Source organism: Zosterops lateralis (genome assembly GCF_965231275.1).
Source record: "Zosterops lateralis genome assembly, chromosome: 10".
Taxonomy (NCBI): Eukaryota; Metazoa; Chordata; class Aves; order Passeriformes; family Zosteropidae; genus Zosterops; species Zosterops lateralis.
The window spans coordinates 19299068-19316990 of NC_139770.1; the positions used below are offsets into that span (position 1 = coordinate 19299068).

The 17923-nt window shown below is 41.8% G+C and overlaps 2 protein-coding genes across 3 annotated transcripts in view; one reads left to right on the top strand and one right to left on the bottom strand.

The window, feature by feature from the left end:
* LIMS2 (LIM zinc finger domain containing 2) overlaps window positions 1–17923 on the top strand; it is a 35601-nt gene that overhangs the window by 12477 nt on the left and 5201 nt on the right. For both annotated transcript variants that reach the window (XM_083868340.1, XM_083868341.1), the window contains exons 2-4: window positions 7080–7239; window positions 7933–7999; window positions 8309–8429. In XM_083868340.1, the coding sequence (XP_083724466.1) occupies window positions 7080–7239; window positions 7933–7999; window positions 8309–8429 (348 nt within the window). The remainder of the gene's footprint in view (window positions 1–7079; window positions 7240–7932; window positions 8000–8308; window positions 8430–17923) is intronic.
* GPR17 (G protein-coupled receptor 17) lies at window positions 10179–11210 on the bottom strand (the record flags this gene model as incomplete). The annotated part of the gene is made up of 1 exon (XM_083868180.1): window positions 10179–11210. The coding sequence occupies one exon, from the start codon at window positions 11208–11210 to the stop codon at window positions 10179–10181; it is 1032 nt and encodes a 343-aa protein (XP_083724306.1).

Below are 17923 nucleotides of genomic sequence, written 5' to 3' on the forward strand. Positions count from 1 at the left end.
GGGTGTCTATGCATCCTGCTGTAGCTCTTCTGAAATGTAAACGCAACTCCCCAAAGGAAGGTGACTCACTGAGTGTTGGTGCTGCTGGTGTTGCTCCAGTTGTGTCCCCGCATTCCCGTGCCGAGGGGCCTTGGGTGCCATGGCCGGCCTCAGGCTGCAGGGGCTGGCGGCCTCCAAGCTCTACCAGCGCCGGCAGGATCGGCTCAGTGCCTCTGGGTCACTGCCGGGCAGCAGGACAGGCACGGCAGCCGGCACTCCTGGGTATGTCTCCGAGGTTAAGGGAATGGCATTGTTAAAGCGTTTTACAGGATTTGATCGATCTTCGGTTCTGGTGGTTGGGGCTGTTTTAAAGTGAGAGTTGTTTGCAGGGAGCCAGAGGGGATAAGGTCTGTTTGTTTTCATTTCCAAGTAGATTAAGAAGGAAAGGACTTTCCTGATGAGAAAGCTTTCAGTTTTAACAATAACAGGAAAGCAACAATGGAGAACCTTTCCCATTTCGAGCTCTGTGCTAGGCTGTTCAGAACCAGCATTAGTGCTTTTGTTGGTTTTTGGTAGTGGAGGGCCACAGAGGAGGCTTCTGTGAGAAACTCCCACCGTGTCTGACAGAACCAACCTCTGATAACTCTGAAGATGGATATGGCCAGGGCTGGGCCAATTAGCGTTATTAGGCTGTAACGCCTCTGTGATAACATATTTAGAGAAGAAAATCAAGACAAAGTGGGGCACAGTGTTTTTCTAGCCAGAGAGGAGGAGGAAATGAGAACATGTGAGGGAAACAATATGGACACCAAGGTCAGTGGAGAACGAGAGGCAGAAGGGGCTCCAGGTGCTGGAGCTGAGATTCCTCTACAGGCCATGGTGAGGACCATGGTGAATCAGCTGTGCCCTGCAGCCCCTGGGGATCCACGGGGGATTCAGAGATCACCCACAAACCATGGGGATCCACGGGGGGTGCAGAGATCCACTCACAGCCCATGGGGATCCAAAGGGGATGCACAGATCCAGCTGCAGCCCATGGTGGAGGTGCCCACGCTGGAGGGGGTGGATGCCTGGAGGAAGCTGTGATCCAGTGGGAGACCCGACAAATTGACCCCAATGGCTTGTCTCCCTGTACTCTCGGTGGGAAGGAGGGAGGGGCTGGGGCGAAAAAGGTGTTTTAAGGGCTTATTTTAGTTCTCATTATCCTCCTCTGATTTTTTAGTAAGAAGTTCACTTTGTATCTCTAAGTTGAGCCTGTTTTGCCCTTGCAGTGTTTTCTCCCAGTCCTTATCTCAACTCAAGAGCCCTTTGTTTAAGGGTTTTTTTTTCCCTCTCTGCCCAGCTGTAGCAGGGGGTGGTGAGTGAGCGACTGTTGTGGGTCCCTGGCACTTGGCCACCTTCAAACCATGACAGTGCTAATGGTGAAGCATTTGACATCGTGGGAGTAAAAAGTGAATTGCAGTAATTTTTCAAAATGTTGATAAAATTTTATCATTCCTTGGGTTTTAGGGTTCAGTAGTCAATTCTTTACCTATACTCTTAATAGCAAGCTCGTTGATTTTAGTTTTTGTAAATAACTCCAATCCAGCTTTAGAAACCGAAACTTTCAAGTGTAGCTGCTTCATTAGAGCATGTAAACCAGAGCTTCTTAAATCTGTCTAGACAATTCCATTACTTGATACCGTTACTTATTCCATGCTTCACACTAAAATTTTACTTTTGAATTTTCACTAGTTAATTTTGTGCAGGAGGTAAATTAACAGGAGTTAACTAAAACATAGTTTCTTTGGGAGAATTGTGAGCTGCAGCAGCAAAATGGGATCTGATGTCTGTGTCACTGGAGAGAGCAGTGAGCATCCAAGAGAAGTGATTTCCTTTTTCTAGCAGTCAAGAGTTCTGAATTTGAGACTTCTCTTAGCAGGAGGTAGACCTGATTCTTACCTGGAAATGAGGAATTTGGCCTCTCAATATGAACTATGCATCCCTCACTAAAACCCTCCTTTTCCTGCTCTTTTCCTTTTGGCCAAAAGCTCTTAGTTAGTTGGTAAATTTTTTAATTTTCCTACATAAAGCTGTGGGTGTGAATGTATGGGAATTTATTGAGGAAGGGGGCTAACAAGGTAGTAAAGGAAATGGTGATGCCATTGAGTGGAGACAGTGCTGTTCAGGAGAAGTGAGAAGTGTGGAAGAGAGCTGTGAGAGGAAAGAAAAGCACTGAAAAAGCAGATGCACAGTTAAATTGAGTACATTTTTCACATCATAGTTCTTGAAGCAAAGTAAGCATAGAGCCAGTATATTTTGGTTTTATTGAGCTGAAAATTTTAATCCCTTTGAGATGTTTCTCTCCTGAATTATTGTATTTTATCCATGGATTTTGAGCTAGTGATGATTTTTGCTTCTCCTTCCTGATAGGCCCTGGTAGTCTGTGTCCTTTCTTCAGGCAAAGGAGAGTAATCCAACAGTAGTGCTGCTGCTAGTTGATGATAATTGAGGAGTACATGAGGAATGATTTGTGTTGTCAGTGCAAACATCAAACAAACATCACATTTAAGCTCCTTTGAGATAATAGAAGTGGAGAAAGATTTGATGTGCATAAGGAGTTACTGATCAGATAGGCATTCTGGATGAAGTGGTACATGCTTGATAATAAAAGAGTGGTTTTCCTGTGTGAGAGGAATAATTTATTTAAAACCTGTACATTTCTCTATGTGGTTGATATACACCCGGGCTGAGTGAACACTGCTGACTTGGTGTCTTTTTAAGTAATTGGTCATGATTTACTGGCAATAAGTCTGTCTTGATGTTGAGAGGGACTCCCAGGTATCCATGGCATAGGATTTTTTCTGTGTTAATACCAAGAGACTTTTGCTGCTGCTGGTCTCAGATGTTTGCCTGATTGCAGCTTCCTGCAGGTCAACCATACTCTGGCCTCAGCTACAATATGCGCAAATTTTTATTTTTTTTAACCCCTCTAGTTTCTACTAATTGTGAATTGCTGTTGCTCATAGGCCCAAGGAGAGACTGGTTTTTTGCATATTGTGACCATAAGTTGCATTTGTAGGTTTTTCTTCATTTTGGTTGTGCATGGGTTCTAAATAAGAAGGAAAAATGTTTAATTTTATTAAGGAAGCTATACTGAGAGAAACACTATTCATTTCTTATTTAGCCAGTGAAAGAATACTTGGCATGAACTGAAAATTCAATGCAAGCAGAAAGAGAAATGCTGAAAATATTAAGATATGCGCATAGTTTAACAAATGCACAACAAATCATGCATTAAACAAATGGGAATTGCTTTTTTTCCAACATTTTATGGGAAGTTTAACAATAACAACACTAAAAAAGTTAATTCAGTTTGGGAAGATTGTCCAGATAAGTCAATTGCAGCAGAGATTTTTGGAGTGATAAGTGTAGTTGAAGGCTGTTTTTCAGCACTAGTTCATGAACTGACACCCTTCCTCTTTCCTTTGTCTTTGCATTAGTCATTATCTGTGAAATTAATCATGAAGTCTTGTATTGTCCCAGCAGATTTCATTTGTGTCTTGGTCAACATTGAAGACTTTAAGCCACAGCTGTGCTGTGAGGGTGAGAACCAGCCCCTCTCCTGGAGTGCTCTCATTTTTATCTTGGCTACTGATGTCTGTGACACACGCGGGTGGTGGTAGCTCTTCCAGTTTTGATGTTTCACTATCATATCTGTCTGTGCATGCATACTAGAAATGTAATCATATTGTGATATTTTCTATATACACTTGCTCCTGCTGGTGGACTCATTCCCCAGAATGAGCAGAAAATACATTTTTGGGTTCCTTAGCATAGGTTTTGCTCTCTGCTGAGGTTTGGATAATGCCCTGGGTTCTTGTATCTCAAAGTATTGTCTTGCTTTCTTTGATAACAAGATAATTTGTTAAAGGTACAGCAGATAATGATGAAAGATTGGGAAAAGCATTGTTTGAACACTGGTGTTTTTTGGTTTGTGAAGGACAGGATAACTTCAGGATGCTGATCTCATCGCGCCTTTCCTGTCTTTGTGTCACCAGCTTATTGTTTAAACAGAGGAAAATTCTTTATTTTACTGAATAGCAAAAAGTCAGTGAGCAAACAGAATAGAAGAAGCACTCTATATTGGGGACTGTCCTTTGTGGGAAAGATTTAGGTGTAAATATATGATGAGTGATGCAGCAGGTCAAAGTTTTGTGGTTACTTCTGGTACTGCTATCAAAGGGATGGTTGTGGTGTTACTTTTCCTTTCCCTATGCTGCCAGAAGTGCTTTTGCAGCAGTGTAGTAAACTGTCATAAAATTGCCCTGAATTAGCATGGTGTTCCCTCTTCCTTCTAGCTTTAGTTAATTTTAATCTTTAGCTTGTTGAAAAAATGCTTGGTTTTGTATAAGCAAGAGGGCACACAGGGGTGTGCACTTGAGGGAAATTAAGAAATTGGCAAATGTAAAAGTAAAACCTTTGAATAAATGCAAAGTCATATCTTTAGGGCAATGCTAAAGTGGCAAATTACAGCTTGAGTGCAAAACAATAAAATGTCTTAAGTGAAGACAGATGCAGAGTTACAGATGGAAAAAGAGCAAGGATGCAAAACTCTTGCTGTGGATTGTCAAAGAGCCGCAGCTGCTGGTTTGCATTACAGGAGATACATTGGTTAGGAGCTGATGTGATTCAGCTGACTCCTGGTAGTCTGACTCTTCCCAAAAGTTACAGTTGAGTTTTAGCTGAGGCAGAGAACTGAGAGGGTTTTTTGTGCTGGTTCTTTCGTTTATATTCTCCTGGACTAATAATTTTTCTCATCTGGATAATGAGTCACACTCATTAGCTCATTTGCATGGAGAGCTCAGACTGTATCATGATCATCTTTCTTATGCCTTTAAGGAAATCTTGTCAGCAGCAGCATCACAGGGCCTGTGTCATCGTTATCTCTCTTGCCAAGACAGCCATGGGAGTTGTGTGGGAATCTCTCCTGGAGTGTCTGGTGTGGAGTGTCACAGCTGCACCGTGTTTCATGCACCAACGTGGCTGTGCAGGTTGCAGCCTTGAGTTGCTGCAAAATGCTGTTGTGGAGGTGGCTGCTCTGGTCTAGCAGAGCTCAGCCCTGCATGTTGAACCCCAAAGGTGGGTCCCTTTGGAGAAAGAAAAATAGGATTTTTTAAAATGTTGATTTCATGTTTATAAAGAAAAAAACCCAACAAGCACAAGATAAGATGGTGCTTTGCTGTTAGTGTCTAGCATATAACACTGGATACAGATAAGAATATCTGGGGTTTTTCTCAGAGGAGATTTTTCACTATGATGACATCAGTCTTTGTTAATCTTGGCTGTTAGCTAGCTCAGGTCTTGGAATTTAGGAACTGAATTTTTCAACAGGGAAAAAGTACTTGAAGGGAAAGATTATATTTTGAAGTCCTGGTACAGATTTGTGTGGTGCAGATGGAAGAGTGGTGACTGAAAACCAAACCAATGAGGTGTTGACTTTGCTGCAAACACTGATGTTTTTGTGCTGACCTATTCCCTTGGTACTGTATCAGGATAAAAAAAAAATATTTCTTTAACCTATGATCCCTAGTTTATGGAATTACAGAATTTCCTCTTGTCCATAATTCTAGTCCATGTCTGTCTTTTTACGTATCCTTTGTACTGTGAGAAGGAAAAAGGTTTTAACAAATTTTTGCTAAATTGGTACTTCATTCTTAAAACTATTGTGGTCTCTCTTGGGTTTTGCCTCCCTTGGAATTGCAAGGATAGAAAGCAAGTCTGTTTTTACTGAGGGGTTGCTCCAGGTCACAGCCCAGGATGTTAGTGCAGTCTGCAGAGGGGAGACACTTGGCTCAGCTCAGCCAGCTGGAATGCAGGGCTGCTTGTGTTACCTCGGGAGTGTGCAGCTGTTCCCTGCTCAGTTGTGCTCAGGGCACGAAGCCCTGGAATACAGACAGTGGCCTGTTTTTGAGGGGAATGTCTCTGAGTATAGGAAAGAGTATCTTCTGCTCCTGGAAAAGCTTCTTCAATTACTGCTCTCCATGAAGAGGTGGAGAAAGTAGTGTGTTCGGTTGTTGAGTAACACTAACAATGGAAAATCAGTTCAGAGTAACTTTGAATGTAAAAAAAAGAAAAAGCCTTGTAAGGCAAGCTTTCATTTTATGCATACATTACCTACCTCAGGAAAAGTACTATACAAGTAGTTAGGAGATTTTTTTTTAACATGGTGGCAGTTTTTATACTTCCACCTATAAAACTGCAATCTTTCCAATCATAGAATTCAAAAGGTGTCCAGAAGGCATAAAACAGTTTTTCTATTTCTAAAAGTGTAGTGATATTGAGGTTTTATACTATTGGATAGTCTGGTGGTTAAAAGAAAGATCACACTGCAACAAGAAACTGAGATGTACCTGATAATTTTCCCTTCCTGGTTTGCACATGTGATACACATTTTAACACTGCATTAACTTAGATTAGGATGATGGCAGGCTTGAAAATTTTGTGGAAGAGGTATGGGTGATTCCTTATTTAGGGTAGATGGAGGAAATGTTCTTTATGTGATTTGTAAGTGTGGCCTGGGGGGATTTTAACCTCATGTTCTGAGGAAATGAAGATGAAGCACTGGCTAAGCCAGCTCGAGGGACTTCTCCCTGCCCATAGCTTTTTAACACTTTGACAGTTTGAACTAATTTGTCAGGAGGACAGGGGCCTGTAGAGGGAGAAATGCTTTGTTACCGCTGACAGTGAAGGGGACAGTGCAGTGGGGTATTAGTGTTTATTACACATCAGAAAATCCATATCCTGAGATCAGAAGGCCCAAGAAGTCAGGATTGTTGGATTTGCTGCTCTCCAGACTGCTGGTTTGTGAAAAATTGTGGATATTTGCTATGAGCCATTAGCAGGATGATGTAGTGGGGTGAAATATTGATGAAGTAGCCAAAAGTGCAATAGGTACATCTGCTACGTCACCTCATGTGCTACATGTGAGTTGTCAGAACCTTATTTCCAACCAATGTCAGCGATTCACTGATTTTTTTTTTCTTTTTTCATGTAGAAGGGAATTTAAAGCCACTGGAATGTCGTGTTTATAAACGTTCTTACTCTTGTCTTTATTCCAGTAATATGTCTGATGCTCTGGCAAACGCGGTGTGTGAGCGCTGCCAGACGCGGTTCGATCCTGCAGAGAGGATTGTGAACAGCAATGGGGAGCTCTACCATGAGAACTGCTTTGTCTGTGCCCAGTGCTTCCGGCAGTTCCCAGAGGGACTCTTTTATGAGGTGAGTTCTCAGACTGGTTGGAAAAGAAGAGAAATAGCTGTGGTGAAATGCAAGGAATTCTCATCTTTCTTGCATGTTTAATTTCTTAGCCCTAAACATTTGTTGCCATTTTTTTGAGGAGCTTCCAACTTAATTTCCCTTTTTTTTCTTCTCACATATTCCTTCAGTAACAGCAAAAGCTGCTCTTTGGGTAAGACACATTTGAAAAAGAAAATAAAAAGGGTTTTGGTAATCATCACAGAATCACAAACTGGTTTGGGTTGGAAGGGACCTTACAAATCATCACATTCCAAACACTGCCATGGGCAAGGCCACTTTCCACTGGACCGGGTTGCTCAAAGCACTGACCAACCTGGGCTTAATATTTCATTAGACATAAGTGAATTTTTGTCTTTATTTTTAGACGTTTTGTACCAAACTGTTCCAGTTGGGCAACTGAAATAAGTGAACCCATTTAAAAACTAGGCTGAAATTTTTTTGCAGAATGAGCACCATGAGGCTGAAGCCATATGTGGATATTTCTTTAAGGAGAAACTTTAGGAGTTGAAAAACATGTGTGTAGGGGGCTAGAAGTGGAAAACTTGACTGACCTTTACTAAATGGTCATGTTAATGGAAAATCATGTTGAACTGTCAAGATGTAAAACTAGTTCAGTTATTCCTGAGGGCTCCTTCTCTCTTGTTTTGTTTGCAGTTTGAAGGTAGGAAGTACTGTGAGCATGACTTCCAGATGCTGTTTGCTCCTTGCTGCGGGGAATGTGGTAAGAAGTGGCAAATACCAACACCAGGGCTTAACAACTGCAGGGCTGTGCAAACCTCACAGCATTGCTGTGACATCCAGCCTTGGGGTGGGATTGTTGGGATCACTCCTGTTGGAGTCAGGAGCTCTGGGTGGGAACAAAGTGTGACACCAGCAGTGATTTTTGGGTTTTCCTCATTCTGGGAATAATTGGGGTTTTTTTCAAAGTTGACTGTAATAGTAATTATGGAATTAAAGTGGAAGGACTATGAAGGATGGTAGATTTTGATAAGACTGTTTTCTGCATGCATCTCATGCTTTCCTTTTGCAGGTGAGTTCATTACTGGGCGTGTTATCAAGGCAATGAACAACAACTGGCACCCAGAATGTTTCCGCTGTGAGCTCTGTGATGTAACCCTTGCTGACCTGGGTTTTGTGAAGAATGCTGGAAGGTAAGGTGGAGCAGGAGGTCAGAAATTTTATCAGTGTGTTATTGGTACAGCTGTGAGATACTGAGGGTGGTCAGTTTGTTTTACGCTGAGAAGGAAAGCTTGAAAAGGTACAAAAGAAACTTTAGGAATAACCTGTTAGGTGGAAAGTTTTTCATCCAATGAAACGTGTAGAAACTCAAATTTTAGTGGCTAGTGAATGGGTTCTGAAAAAGAAAGGCAGAAGGCTGCATAATATGTGAGAAAAAGGGATTACGTGATCTCAGGCAGGCTGTTTATCAAGTAAGCTGCTGAGCAGGAAATCAAGATGTAGCAGAAGGCCAAAATAATACACAATGATTACAGCAAAGTCTTTTCAGCTTGTGATTCCACTGGTCTTCAGAAATCATTAATTTTAAATGCAGAAATATAAAAATGAATCCTAGAAATCGATTAATGCATTTAATTCAGAAATAAAAATACAAAAGGGAGCTTATGCAAAAGCATACCATTATAAGAAAATGAAACAATCCAGCAGTTAGCAGTGTTGCACAATTCAGAGTTAATTTTAGGCTTTCATATGTTATGAGCAAAGCCTTGTAGTTTCCTAGAGTTTATATTTTCACTAACTAAATGCTGAAGGGAGGAGGAAAAGATCAGATACTTGTACCTGTCCAGCAGAGAGTCCTCTCAACTCCCCCTTCTTTTTTATACTGCATGGCACCTTTGTGCCTTAGTTTTTTGAGCTGGGCATAATTGAGTTTCTTTAGGGACCTCATCTTGCTAGAATGGGCTGTTGGAATGGCACTTCGGGTGTTTTGGGGAAGCAGTCAGGATAAAAGCAGTTCAAGCAAGATAAAGTATGTTTGATTTTGTAATTTGTGGACGAAATCTACAATGGTAAGGAACTCATTCTCAAAAGCATAGCAGAGAGACAGGTGTGTATCTATGTAATAGTATATTGCACCTGTCACATGATTTCCTATAGTATTTATCTCCATGGCATTGAAGCAGTCTTCTTGTAAATATTATTGGAAACTCTTGCGTTCTTTTTTTTCACTTTTTATTGTACCTGGTCTACTCCAGTCTGCCTATCACTTCCAGGCATATTCTGCTGGATGCAATTTGTATCAGTGAGAATAAAGATAATCCCTACTCTATCAATTGTGAAGGAGTAGTCTTGCTAGATAAGTCACAAAAAAGAACTGTAAACCATCTTAAAGCTAGGAATCTTTTCTGTCTCATTTCCTGTCTGGGCTGGTTTGATTGCTTCATTCTGGTCCATTTTTCTCTGTATTACATATAAGCACTTTGAATTCAGAGACTTGAACAAGATGCACAAATGTGGAGGTTTTTTCATCAGGCAGGTCTATCTCAGGAATTGATCTCTACCGCTGGCAGAATGTGAAATTTTAAATGATGCTGTATGCATTGTGCAGAGGAACCATTGAGTGCTTTGAGAATTAAATTCTTTGAAAAAGAAAAATAAATCATGGGTCCATTTCCTTTATTGTCCCCTTCCCTATTCCTCAGTTTAATTCCTTGGAAGTCAGTAGAACTGTCCTTCTGTTTGCAGTTTCAATAGTACAAACACATGTGTTCTCTATGGTCAGAGGGGTTCTTGTTAATGGCAGCCCCATAAAAACAGAACTTCCCTTCTCAGGATGAGTTTGACTCTGGGTGGACTGTCTTGATGCATATTTGTGCTCTCAGTTGGTTTTGGTGGAAGAGAGTGCTCTTAAGAAGAACCACTGACACTGACAAGAGTCATGTTCACAGTTCAGATTTAGCACTCAGCGAGCTTTCATTTGTCTTACCCTCATACGTTTGAGGCAACATTATGGTCTTTTTAATACAAAACAGATTGCACAAAGCCTCCCGGAATTTCTCAGCCACAAAAAAATACATGACGGGGTCTAAGGCGCCGTTGAGGCTGGTGAGGCAGGAGGTGATGCGGTTGCTGAGGGCCAGGAGACGCTGCGTTTCACAGGAGGCTTTGGTCCTGTTGTAGTGGAGAATATAAATGTAGCGATTGACATGGTAAGGTACAAAACAAATTAGAAAGATCATCACGACCATGATGATCATTTTGACGGCTTTTTCCTTCAGGTGTTTCTCAACTCTGTTCCCACTCCTCAGGCTCTGGATGATGAGTAAGTAGCAAGTCACAGTAGTAACAAAGGGGAAGGTGAATGCCACTGCTAAGGACACGAGGGCGTGGCGTGAGGCCTTTTCTCTGTAGAGCTGCAGGCAGACAGTTGTGTTTTGCATGTGGACTGTCTGCACGTTGAGCAGCAGAGGTGCCATTGCCACGCCAACGATGACCCACAGGAAGACACAGGCCGCGTGGGCGTACTGGGACCTGCGCAGCTTGATGGACTTCACGGGGTGCACTATGGCCAGGAAACGGTCGACACTGATGCACATCAGGAAGTAGATACTGGCATACATGTTGAGGTAAAAAAGGAACCCAGTGAGTCTGCATGGGATCTCACCAAATGGCCAATGGTTGCCAGAAAAATGGTACACTAGCCGGGTCGGGAGTACCAGCACGAAGGACAGGTCAGCCACAGCAAGATGCATCAGGAAAATGTTGGCAGGTGTGCCGGACTTTTGGTCCCGGATGAAAAGCCAAAGAGCCAGAGCATTGCCAGCAAAAGCCAGTATGAAGTCCAGAAAGTAGAAAGTGGCAAAAATCATGTTCTCAAGGTGTGTCTCTTTGCCACATTGCTCTGATGTTTCCAAGGCAGAATTTGATTGATTTGAGCAATTGAAGAGCAGGCTTGAAGCTGCTGGCCCATTCATTTTTACCCACAGTTCCTAAATGTGAAAGAATTAAGACAGTTTATTACAAAAGAGCCTGGGTTTGTGGGAAACAAACAAACAAACAATAGCAAAAGACCCAAAAATCCACACATGAAAGTCAGCAATGTCTCCTGTTGGCTAGTGTTTAGTATGGCAGGTCAGTCTGAATTTAAACCTTACATTAGAATTCTGAATACCCTCTGCTCAGCTGAGTTTACCAGAGCAGTAATTCTTGTGGAAGGAATCCTAGTGAAGAGCTGCCTTGCTAGTGATGAGCTTGTCTCCAACCTGTGCTGAGGTCAGTTGTATAACCAGGTAGTGAGATGCTTGTGTGTCTGGCTAAGAGGAGTAGGAGTGAGTTCTGTATATCTAACTAGAGAGTATTTGCCATGTTTCAGTTTGAAAGCCTGATTCAGGACTGAAAAATCCATGAGGAGCTCAGCTTTTCTGAGCACAGGTATCTGTTGTAAGGTGATGTAGCTTAGAATATCTGTCTTGTTATTAAAAGAGATAAAAGACAGGTCAAATATTGCTGTTGCTAGAAAAATTCCACAGGGTTCCTGGAAACCTTCGAGCATTATTTTAGTTTAAAGTCCCGCATTTAAGGCAAATGCACCTAGTTCCAGTATGGGAGGAAACTTTTCAGATGGGTAGCAACATCTCTTTCAACATAGAATTGACTTGGGGAAGATGTTAAATAATGCCCATGTCTCAGGGTTTAATCTGGTTGTTCTCACCCGAGATTCCAAAGCTGGCTGGTGGTTCGTGTGGGCACAAACAGAGTGATTTTCCCTCTTGACCCCTGAAGGATTTAGGGTCTGCTGTCTGACTCTGTGTCTCTGTGTTCTGTGCTGAGCTCGGTGTTCGGCGCGAGAATGAAGGGAGTCTCAAGGTCTTGGTTTTCTGGTTTCTCGCGTTGTTTATTAGTTCTTATCTTACAATTCTCTGTGTCCGGCCATGGTGTTTACAGCAGCCTGGACACGAGGTGACTCCCCTTCCCCTGTGTCCGGCCATGATGTCCACTGCAGCTCGGACACAAGGCGACTCCCCTGTGATGGGAGGTCGCTACCTCTTATACAGATAACTACGTACCCACTGTTTACAATTCTATGCCAATGTCTATCACCTATACTAACAGGGTCATTTCTACCTTGATCCAATCCACTGAAACTACTTTGTGCCCACGTCACTGCAGAAGATGGATGCCAAGGGAGAAGAAGAAGAACCCAGGGCACCGCCCTAAAACCACCATCTTGTCCCTTTGCATCTACATTCTAAAAACCCAAACTACAAAATCTTCTGCACAGTGATAACTACACTACTCTCAGTAACACCTTTGTGACTTGCAATTCTTCTCTGTGTTAGATGTTTTTCTCATGGACCAAGATCAAAGACTGTGTCTTCCTGGGCTCTGTGCCAGGCAAACCCCCCTGCACAGACCCCAGACCCTCTTTTTTGGGTCCCAGGCCTCTCTACCGAGGTCTGTGACTTCCCAGGGCGCCCAGAGGGATGCCCTGGACTCCAACACCCATGCTGTCAGTCACCTGTCAAAGTGTCATCCTTCCCTGCAGCTTTTATCTTCCACCATAGCTCTTTCTTTTCCTCCCTCAAAAGCCTGAGCTTCACTGTGGCTTATCCAGGGCCTTTTCCAAGTAGAAGCTTAGTAAAACTGTCTCTGTTTGCAGTTCCCAGTCTCTGTTTGCAATGTCCTGAACAGCATCAACAAGAAGTGTGATGGGATTTTCTACCCATGGCTTTTTATACATTGCTTGTCTGTTGGTACAGGTGGTAGGGAAATGCAGGTGGTCTGAAATTCCAGCATTGTCTCTATTACTTGGATTCCTCAGAAGTGTTACACTATGTGCAGCAGTACCTCTATTTTGCTCACTATTGCATTTTCTACTGACTGACCATTTCTCCATAATATTCAGTACATCTTTAAATACATCCATTATGCACTGTCCAGCTCCCCAGCAGAACTCGTTGTTCAGATGTCTAAAAATATCGGGCCCACAGAGAATGTGAAATGGGATTAAGGACAAACAAGTATATTGGAAAATGTTAGAAAACTCCAAGGTAATGAATATCTTCAGTTTGGCTGCTGTTACTTTTAGCTGAACAGAAAACTGGAATAGTTGGAGATTAACATGCTGGATCACTTTTGCTTGTTCACAGTTGAAGAGACAAAATCAACAGCAAGGAGACTGGATGAAATTCAGAGATTGGAAATTCTTCCTATGGCCACAGAGGGCCCTTCTTACTTCATGCATTGCCTGGATACCCTTCTGGATTTGAGTATCTTGCCATTACTTGCAATTGCATGTGCAAGGAAGACTCTATAGCCCTTTTGTCTCTATCTATAGAAATACTATAGATAAAGTATAGAATTTCTATAAATATATAGAATATATATATAAATATATAGAAATTGTGCTTTCACATACAAAATGAAAATGCCCTACTGGGTTGTTTGGTTTTTTTTATGTGAAGGTCGCAAGTTTACAGAGGAGGCCACAAATTTTTGTTTATATTATTCATTTGTCTCTTACAAACTAAAACCTGCAAGTGTTCTTGAACCCAAGAGTTAAAAGTTTGTATGGGATAATAACATTCACTCACATACTTGTCCTCCCTGGATGGAATTAGTTTAAATATGTATTTTTCAGTTGCATACCAAAAGAGAAACACATGAGACCGTGCCTTTTTCCTGGCTGTTAATTTATGATGCTGCTTATCACCTCATGTTTTAGCTTCAAGCCTTTTTATTTGTGTCAGGCCCATGGTTTAATTATGCTTTTTGGCTGCAAAAAGTGTAAATCAGGTGATCTTTATGTACACACCTGTCAGAAATAGGGTATCTTATGGCTAAACCTTGCTCTGTCCATGGTTGTGACACCTGAGCAAGCAGTAAACACTGGCTTAGAGCAGCTGAAAAAGCAGAAACCAGGGTTGTCTGATGGAACAGACTAGGATGGCCCTTGTCTTACTGATAATGCTTTAAATCAGTTCCCAAAATGAAGGAGTAAGCAGACTTTTCCCTGTTTATGAGCTAATTATTAGGGGTTTAACAGCGTGATACACTGAACCAATTCTATTTGAGTTGATTTCCTAGGGTAGATCTTGGAAATTCAGATTCAGCTGCATGTCAGTGCCAGACTCAGAATAGACAAAACTTCAAAGTTGAGAGTTTTATACTCACTAGTGACAGCATTGAGTCTACTATGGATTTCTATACAGACAAGCTTTTGGTGCAAAATGCTGTAGTTGGAGTAGAAAGTAGAAAGTCAGAGCTATCTGGAAGCCCAATATGTTAGTGTCAGGAAGAGAGAGGCTTAGAACTAATGATAAAATTGAAATAGATTCAGTCTTTGCAAATGATGGCCTTCATGGGAGAGCTCCTGTTATCTAATTTACTTTTTAGAGCAAAGTGAAGGGAGATGTTTTTCATTGTCTAGTTAGAAGTTACAGAAAAGGGAAGTGCTTCTCTTTCTAACTTTGCTTATGTTTTAACTTAAAAGGAAAATTTAATCACAGCTTTAATGTTTGGATTTTTTTGTAATTCTAGTTATTGGGTCAAAATAGTGGTGTAGCACTTGAGTAGGTTCAGGAAAAAGCCAACATGTCGCTAGAATTAATTGTTGGACTTATTTTTAGACTTTACATGTTTTCAACAAAATTCTACAGTTTAGAAAAGGAATAATTCTCTGACAGTGTGTTCTCTAGAAGGTGTTGAAACCCCTTTGCAGTTACTTGCAATTCCACTCTTATTCTCCTTGGGTTTATCCTATAAATTTAAAATAAATGTCTTTAGCTTTTTAATGCTTACAGACAAAGCACTGGGATTCCTGTAGTCTGTATAAATGCTAAGAGCAAACTAGAAACCTTCAGAAATGACTTAGAATGTGTAGTCTGTGTTAAGCTGTATAGTGCAAGAGGCTTTCATTCCACAAACAGAAAACTCCTTTAGGACTCTAGCTCATTATCGGATAATTTCTGGTTGAACTGCACTCTTGATGTTGTGTGAATATTTAGTGATTTATGTAATTGCTAAACAGAGCACTGTTCTGCAATGAGCTATTATCCCAGGCCTCCCAGGGCTAATGGGGATGTCACTGCTCATTTGAAACACATGCATGCACACTGACCATATTTCATGCCCTGTTTCTCTTCTGGTCAGAAGCAAGCAAGAGAACAATCCACAAGGCTGTCAGTATGGACATAAGGCAATCACTCTTTCACCAGATGCTCTGTCTGTCATTAATGAAATAACTAGCAGGAGAATTCTTTAGCTCATTGTACACAGTTACCTGGTTAGTTTGGAGCTTTTGTTTGCCTAATGCAGTTAAACCCTATATGTTAGGGTTTGTGGTAGGTATCAGAAATTCCTGTTCTTGCTCTCAGCTAGAGCAGTTTCTGATGTGATTATATTGGTTTGTGCGTTTTTATGATTATGTGTTTAGTGTCTTGTCAAATCAATGTCTCCTATCTTTCTAAGTACTCTTCATTAGAGATAGGCAGTTTCCGACTGAAATTATTCTCTTGAAAATCACTCTCTGCTGAGCCTGTATTTCAGCTGAAATACTTGGGTTTTGAGCATCAAAGCAGTGTCAGAGAGCACTAGACATACCATACGACTGGCACAAATAGATATACATTTGGTACAAAAGTTTGAGAACCCTTTCTACTTTGAAGGAGTGACGTAAAGAAAGGTGAGGAAATTATTCTTTGAAGTTCAGAAAATGCTGCCTATTCTTAGATTCAGACATTTCCATTCTGTTCATCCACCTCAGTACATGTTCTGCTCCTCATTGGCACCAGCTAAAACTAATGCCATTAGGAAAGCTCCTGAAAAACAAAAAGCTCCTTAAGCCCCTTTCAACAAAAGTTGGTCTCTTACCTCTTTACAATGCAGTCCTGTGGATGGAGTGTAGGGTCCTTTCGGGGAATATCTCAACAAACTCCTGATGACAGCAAACTAGGTAGAAGCAGAGCAGAGCAAACAAGATGATTCCAAGAGAGTGCAGAGTTGCTGAGAGCGAGGAGAGGAGCCCCTCTATATAGTGTCCTCCTTGCTCTGATAGCACATTATCAGCTCAGGCACACAACAGAGCAGGGGAGAGGACGCCCCAGCACTGAGGAGCAGTCTTCATCCCAGCTGAGCTCTTGGCACTGGGGCTGCTGCTGCTCGTATAGATATGAGTATCCTGCATGAATATTCCAGTGTTCATGGTGCTTACTGAAGGCTGCTACTGAACCCCCAGCCCTAAACACAGAATCCTTGGAATCCTCTGATTATTTTAGGAGGGTGGAGAGTTGCATTGTTTGGGGGAAATCTAGTATTAACAGACACAACAGGACATTTCAGAATGGGATAATTCCATAATGGTGTGGAGGGGGAGAGGGTGAGGAAGAGGGGAGGCTGCTATGGTAACAGCTTAGCCTGTCCAACACTTCCCTTTGCTTCCAATAGAGGGTCTGTGGGAGGGCAGAGGGTTTGTGAGTGGGGAGGGGGTTGATAATAGTTTATCAGTGCTAATGGCTGAAGGCATCTCATTCAGCTGAATGAGAGGGGTCTCTTTCAGGACTCTTGCTTCGGGGTCCCCATGTCCAGCCCTGTATAATTACTCTGCATTTGACAGTGCTGAATAAAATTGATGCCTTTATACTGAGATGAGCACAGCTGCATGTTTCCTTATAATGGGGTGCTGTCTGCTTTTTCTGGACTCCGTCTGGGCAGACAGTACTTCCAGCCCTGGACAGAGACACTTGCTGACAGAGGGCTCAGATTGGACAGAATAATAATGATACTTAGCACTTAGACAGGCACCTGCCAGCTGAGAGTCATAAATGCTTGAGGCCTCACAACAACATGTGTTGTATTCTTATCCCCATTTTACAGATCTAAGGGTAAGTAATTTATCAGGGCAGAATTTTGGAAGGGGCCCAGTAAAGAACCCGCTACTTAATCCATAAATCTGCCCTTTCCATTTGAACTTTTTCTTTCGCCTGATGTGTTTTGAGAATGACCTGTAAAATCTCAGTGAGTGTTTGACAAAGTGATACAGTGAAAGGAATTAAGCAGATTTGTTGGGTTTGGGACAAAGCAACCCACTGAAGTCATTCTCTGTCATTTTTCTTTTATCATAATTTTTCCCAGCCCACACAGCATTGTAGCTAGAGGGATAAGGGAATAGGCAAGTAAACTGAACACCTTCTCTGCAGAGCTTCTAAATATTGGGATAAAACTGGTGGCTTTCATCAGCCTTCACAAGTTTTTTATGCCTTTGCCTGAGCTTTTCTACCAGAAATTTGGCTTATCTGCCTGTTTAGAAGTGTACTTGCAATGTGTTCAAGAACATGTGCTAGGAATACAGCTGCTTTTACCACATAAAATTGCATAGTTCTTAATTTCCTTTAACTTAGGAGTAAAAGGAATTTGTAGGCAAGAAGAGATCTCTTGTTTGTCCTAGATGTTGAAGACTAAGGAATCCAGCCATGGTAAAAAGCACTCAAGCAATGCACTTTGTATTCTCTCCTTGGCTCCCTTCCAACGCTGTAATGCCTCCGTTATGGTTGGATCCATTAGTTATAGATAGAGGGTGTTGCCACCTTTCCTTCCCCAGCTATCAGAAAAGATGTAGAGGGTTGGAAAGGATCCCTAGAAGAATGACTGGGTGATACCCCTGATGGCATATAAATCAGTGAATGCTGGA